The sequence below is a fragment of the Cicer arietinum genome, chromosome 7, assembly GCF_000331145.2.
Source record: "Cicer arietinum cultivar CDC Frontier isolate Library 1 chromosome 7, Cicar.CDCFrontier_v2.0, whole genome shotgun sequence".
Classification (NCBI taxonomy): domain Eukaryota; kingdom Viridiplantae; phylum Streptophyta; class Magnoliopsida; order Fabales; family Fabaceae; genus Cicer; species Cicer arietinum.
The window spans coordinates 25,653,446-25,659,190 of NC_021166.2; the positions used below are offsets into that span (position 1 = coordinate 25,653,446).

Consider the following 5,745-nt stretch of genomic DNA (forward strand, 5'->3'; position numbering starts at 1 on the left):
ACTCTTCGAACATTAAAAATTTGGTTTGTATGAAAGACCTCAAGTTAAAAGGTTTGAAGACCCATGATTGTCATATTATAATGGAGCATTTGCTACCAATAGGTATACGTTCCATTTTACCTGAAAAAGTTCGACTAGCCTTAACTAGATTATGTTTCTTCTTCAGGGAAATTTGTAGTAAAGTGATCGACCCTCAGAAATTACCGACATTGCAGAGGGAAATTGTTGTTACTTTGTGTGAGCTTGAAATGTATTTCCCACCATCGTTTTTTGATATAATGGTTCACCTTACTGTTCATCTGGTTAAGGAGACACAACTTTGTGGGCCAGCTTATATGAGATGGATGTATCCGATAGAACGATATATGAAAATATTAAAAGGGTACGTAAAAAGTAGAAGTCGACCAGAAGGTTGTATTGCTGAACGATACATTGTTGAAGAGGCTGCTGAATTTTGTACTGAATATCTGTCCAATGTTGAATCCATAGGGCTTCCCATGTCTCGTCATTCGGGAAGACTATCAGGAGAAGGGATAACTGGAAGGAGACTACTGACTATATCAAGGACAGAATGGGAGCAGGCACAATTGTATGTTCTGCACAATGATGATGAGGTTCAACCGTATGTTACAATACACATTGATCAGTTATCTCGTTTGAACATGAATAGGAATCAAAATTGGATAACTCGAGAGCACAATCGAAGTTTTGTAACATGGTTAAAAAATCACATAATGTCAAAATTTGATATAGACCCCGGATCAATTTCAAATAGATTGAGGTGGCTAGCAAATGGTCCGAGCTTACATGTCTTTTCTTACACTGGTTATGTTATTAACGGCTACACATTTTATACCAAAGAACAAGATGATCAGACCACTATGCAAAATAGTGGAGTCACTCTCGTAGCTGAAGCGATGCATGTCTCAAGTGCAAAAGACAAAAACCCAATATATGCAAATCTATCATATTTTGGGGTTATCGAGCGCATATGGGAGTTAGACTACACAATGTTTCGTGTTCCCATATTTGGTTGCAAGTGGGTCGATAATAATAATGGCGTTCGGATTGATGAGTCAGGATTCTTGCTTGTCGATTTTAATAGGGTGGGATACAAAGACGAGCCTTTTATTTTAGCGTCGCAAGCTCAACAAGTGTTTTATGTCACTGATCCTTCTAATGATAAATGGTCTGTTGTCCTATCGACCAATAAAATAAGTGATGATAACAATAATGATGAAGATGTTGGTAATGATCTTTTATTTGCAACATCACAACAACCACATGAAATTGATTCAACTGATGATGGTTTATATCTTAGAGATGATCATGATGAGGGAATTTGGATTAATCCATCGTTTCGTATTGTAAATGGACAAACAAATGTGAATGTCACCAGGAAAAGAAGAAGGGCATCTTAATGTATATGTTTAATTGTTTTATATAAGCTATGCATGTAATCTGAACTGTGTTATTGTAAATATGCATGTAATCTGAATTGAGTGTTTTATACTAAGTTCTGATTAATTTATTTTCTGCTTATATTTAGCTTGATTTGAGTGTTTTATACCAAGTTCATGTAACAATGAGTGTTTTATATTTAGCTTGATTTACATGAACTGAACTGAATATAAATTAGTAATTTACATGAACTGAACTGAACTGAATAGAGAGATTCTCTTTTGCTCAGTGCATATATATATAGATTCTTCAGAAGTTCTCATTTCTAATAATTCATCATCTCCTAAAGTATTGTGATAAAGACAATGATAACAATATTTTTAATCCAATAAACAATGATAACAATGTTTTTAATGTCATCCCAACCCAAATAAACCAAACACAAAAATAAAATAAAGAGACATTTTACAGCGCTTATTTTAAAAAGCGTTGTAAAAGATCCTTTTAAAAATAAAATAATGAGTGTTTTATACCTTTTACAGCGCTTTTCATAAAAAGCGCTGTAAACGACCCTTTTGAAAATAAGTAAAAAAGACATTTTACAGCGCTGTAAAAACGCTTTAAATATAATATACATCAGACCTTGTACGCATCATGGGAATCCCCAAAAACACATTGTTAACAAAAACATCAGACACAAACCCATTTTTCGCAACATGGCAATGATCCTGAATACCAAGTTTCGATTTAAGAAGGAAAGAGAATGTAAAGAGATAAAAAGGGTGTTGAGGTGGAGATTGAATTGTGAAAGAGTAAGCTTTGATGTTTGTGAAGAAGATGCATAAAAGGGGAAGAGATTTTGGTGGTGACCAGTTATGTGGGTTTTGCATGCATGTTGAGCTTGTTTAAAAAATAACATAACATAACAAAACACAAAAACAATAAGGCCTTTTACTGCGCTCATTTAGAAAAGCGATGTAAAAGGCTTAAAAAAAACATTCATATACCATAATAAAACAAGGAAGTCTTTTACAGCGCTTATTGGGAGAAGCGCTGTAAAAGAGCCCTTTAAAATTAACATAAAGAGACATTTTAGAGCGCTTATGTGTAAAAGCGTTGTAAAAGGCTTTAAAAAAACATTAATATAACATAATAACACACGGAGGTCTTTTACAACGCTTATTTGGAAAAAGTAAAGACGCCTTTTAGAGCGCTTTGCAAAAGAAGCGCTGTAAAAGGCTTATAAAAAGCGCTGTAAAAGGGTTACGTATATATAACAGTTACCTCTTCAGTTTCCTCTTCATTACGTAAACTTCACTATCATCTCAACCTTCATCGTTCTTCTCTTCTTTTGCAAACCCTATCATCCCGTCCATTACAAACCTTATTTCCACGATCATCTCCTTCATTTCGAACCTTATTTCCATCCAAGATCATCTCTCCCATTTTACACAATATATTTTCATTGAAATATGTAACCCTCATTACGTATTTCTTCAATATCGTATTTCTTTGAACCATATTTATGTGAACTTTCTGCGTTCCCTCTTTTCTTTACATTTCATCTTTCTTCGAACCATTATTCAGGTATTGATGTTATAAATTTTTTGTAATCATTAAAATGCATGTTGAGCTTTTTTAAGATATACTGCATGATCCATGTTGAGCTTGTTGATGTTATACTAAACTGCATGTTGAACTTATTGTAGTTAAATGGATACAAACAAAGATATAGAAGTTCAAAATGAAGAAGTTGGCACCTCCAAGACTTATGAAAAAGAAGTCAAACGTGGTGCAACTATAATGCAAAAGGTGATTAAAGCAAGGAGTAGTGGGATTAAATTTGAGGTATACTATACTTTGTTTGCTGTGTGATTTTTATCTTTTTTTAGGGTTTAGGGCATGTACTTACTATATGAGTTTATTAGGTTGGCTGGAACGAGAGTGGTCAGCCAGTTGACCCCAACAGCTCCATGTTTGTAAGCTACATTGGGGCTGTTGTTCGTCAAAATGTCCCAATAACAATAGACAACTGGAGAGATAAGGCGTTGAAGGATGCCAAAGATATCATCTGGAATGACATTCAAGTAAATATTTTGATCTACTCTTTTGTCATTTATAATGTTTTTTCTGTAAAATACATTACTTATGATTGTTTTCATTGCAGACCACTTTTGTTCTTGATGAGGAACGAAAGTCATATGTTTTGAGAGTTGCTGGGAAAATCCATCGTGGATTTAGATCCCATCTCTCAAATTTCTATCTAAAAGATAGAGAAGGAAACACAAATGCTGAACCTCCAAAGATATATCAACATTATATATCAAAGGATGAATGGAGTGCATTTGTTTCCAAACGTTCTGACCCGGCGTTTGTCGTAAGTGATTAATTTATTAGCATTTGTGTTTTATTATTCATATTCGTAGCGTATTTTAAATTTTTACACAATTGCAATTTTTTTTTTATATAGAATATTAGTACGGCAAATCGCGAACGGGCAAGCAACCCAAAACACCCATACAAGAAATCACGTATGGGATATGCACGCCTTGAACAACAAATTGTAAGTAATTAAACATCACTTTTATATAATGAAGTAATTTGTATTATAAACTATAGTGTGTAACTAATTTGTATTATTTTGTTTATGATTTTAACGAATAGAGAAAAGACACCCAAGCCGATCAACCCTTGGGTCGTCATATATTGTGGAAGGAAGCGCGTGTTAATAAAGAAGGAGTGGTTGATAATGAAAATGTCAAGAAAGTTGTAGAACTTTGTGTAAGTATATTATCACTTTAATATTTTTTAATATTGTATTTTAAAAATGCTATTGAACTTATCTTTTTAATGTTACATGTATTTTAGGAAACTATTGAACAAAGTTCTGAAACTCAAGAGGGCAACAAGGATACGTGCAGGGACATTCTTGGGAAAGTGTTTAATGTCCCTGAGTATTCCGGTCGAGTGAGGGGGAAAGGATTTGGCGTAACTCCCAAAAGCTTTTTTCCTCAAGAGAAGCGCCAAAAACCTTCCAACGAGGAAGTATTAGAGAAGCTCAGAATCTTATCGGAGCAAGTGGCACTCTTGGTGAATACGAATAAAGACAAGCAACTTCCGGTTCAGCTCCAACCTGAAATACAAATGGAGAGTGAAACCGGGAGTTGCAACGTCGGTTTGAAGAGTATTCCCGAGGTAATTAATTACTTACTACTTACTTGCTTATGTAATTACTTATGTATTAAACAAACTTATATATTAACTGTACTTATGTTTTAACTATTGATGTAGGGTGTCACTACATGTGTCCTATACTTGTCCTCGCCGACTCAACGGAAGGTGGGAAAAGGAATATTGCACAATACTTCGGGAGAAGTATTGCACAATATTCCGATCCCCGCGGGCCATGTCAAAGTATCGTTATTTTTTTTTTTTTTTTTAAACGCTGTAAATTAATTATTTGAAATGAAAAGTGCTTTTTAGCTTTTTATGGCACTTTTTTTAAAAAGCGCTGTCTTTTATCTTTGTACCCAAAATTATTTTTGATCCAAAATCACTTCACAATCAGTAGAACAGAACATATTATAGACAATCAGTTCACACAATCAGTAGAACAGAAATCAGAACTCTGTAACTTTATTAACATATATGTAACTCTGTAATTTACAACCTAAGTAACTACATTCAGATACATATATACAACCTAATTTACAACCTAATTACCTACATTCAGATACGTATATATATATAACCTAATTTACAACCTAAACTACATTCAGATCCATATGCATGTTCATATATTGTGTCCTATGATCATTTACATATAATAACTAACAGAATATACATTATATGCACTAGCTACCATATAATATTCAGATCCCTTGCCCAGCAGCAAGCTATTTCCCAGAAAATCAAATAATTTTCATGTCAAGCACGTACTGACACCATTCTTCCTTTAATTCCATCAGATCTTCCTCAGAATATGATGGACTGGAATTGTCAAAGTACTGCAATATAAAAATTGAACATATTATATTAAGTTAGTATCAAATATATAGATAATTTATATATGAAAATCATATAATGCAAATACCGTACCGTTTCTGGGATAATAGTTTTATTCTTCTCAACAATCTCCTTCATGAATCTCAATATGTAGTACCCACAGTCGATGTTATTTGTTTGACGAGGGCACTTTATTGAGATCCATGTAATGTTATTAGACTTCTGCTTCGACACTTTAGCACCTCTTTGAGCTCGATAAACTTTTAAGGCACTATCGAATGAATAAATGTGATTATTAGAGCATGAATATTTATATATATATATATATATATCTATCTA

The 5,745-nt window shown here is 33.5% G+C and overlaps 1 protein-coding gene across 1 annotated transcript; it reads left to right on the forward strand.

Moving 5' to 3' along the window:
* The first annotated feature begins 3,074 nt into the window (after positions 1 to 3,074).
* On the forward strand, positions 3,075 to 4,286 carry LOC140921001 (uncharacterized). The gene is made up of 3 exons (XM_073370622.1): positions 3,075 to 3,488; positions 3,569 to 3,778; positions 3,872 to 4,286. Exons 1-3 carry the CDS (start codon positions 3,375 to 3,377, stop codon positions 3,974 to 3,976), a joined length of 429 nt encoding a protein of 142 aa, XP_073226723.1. The 5' UTR covers positions 3,075 to 3,374; the 3' UTR covers positions 3,977 to 4,286.
* The last annotated feature ends 1,459 nt before the right edge of the window (positions 4,287 to 5,745 follow it).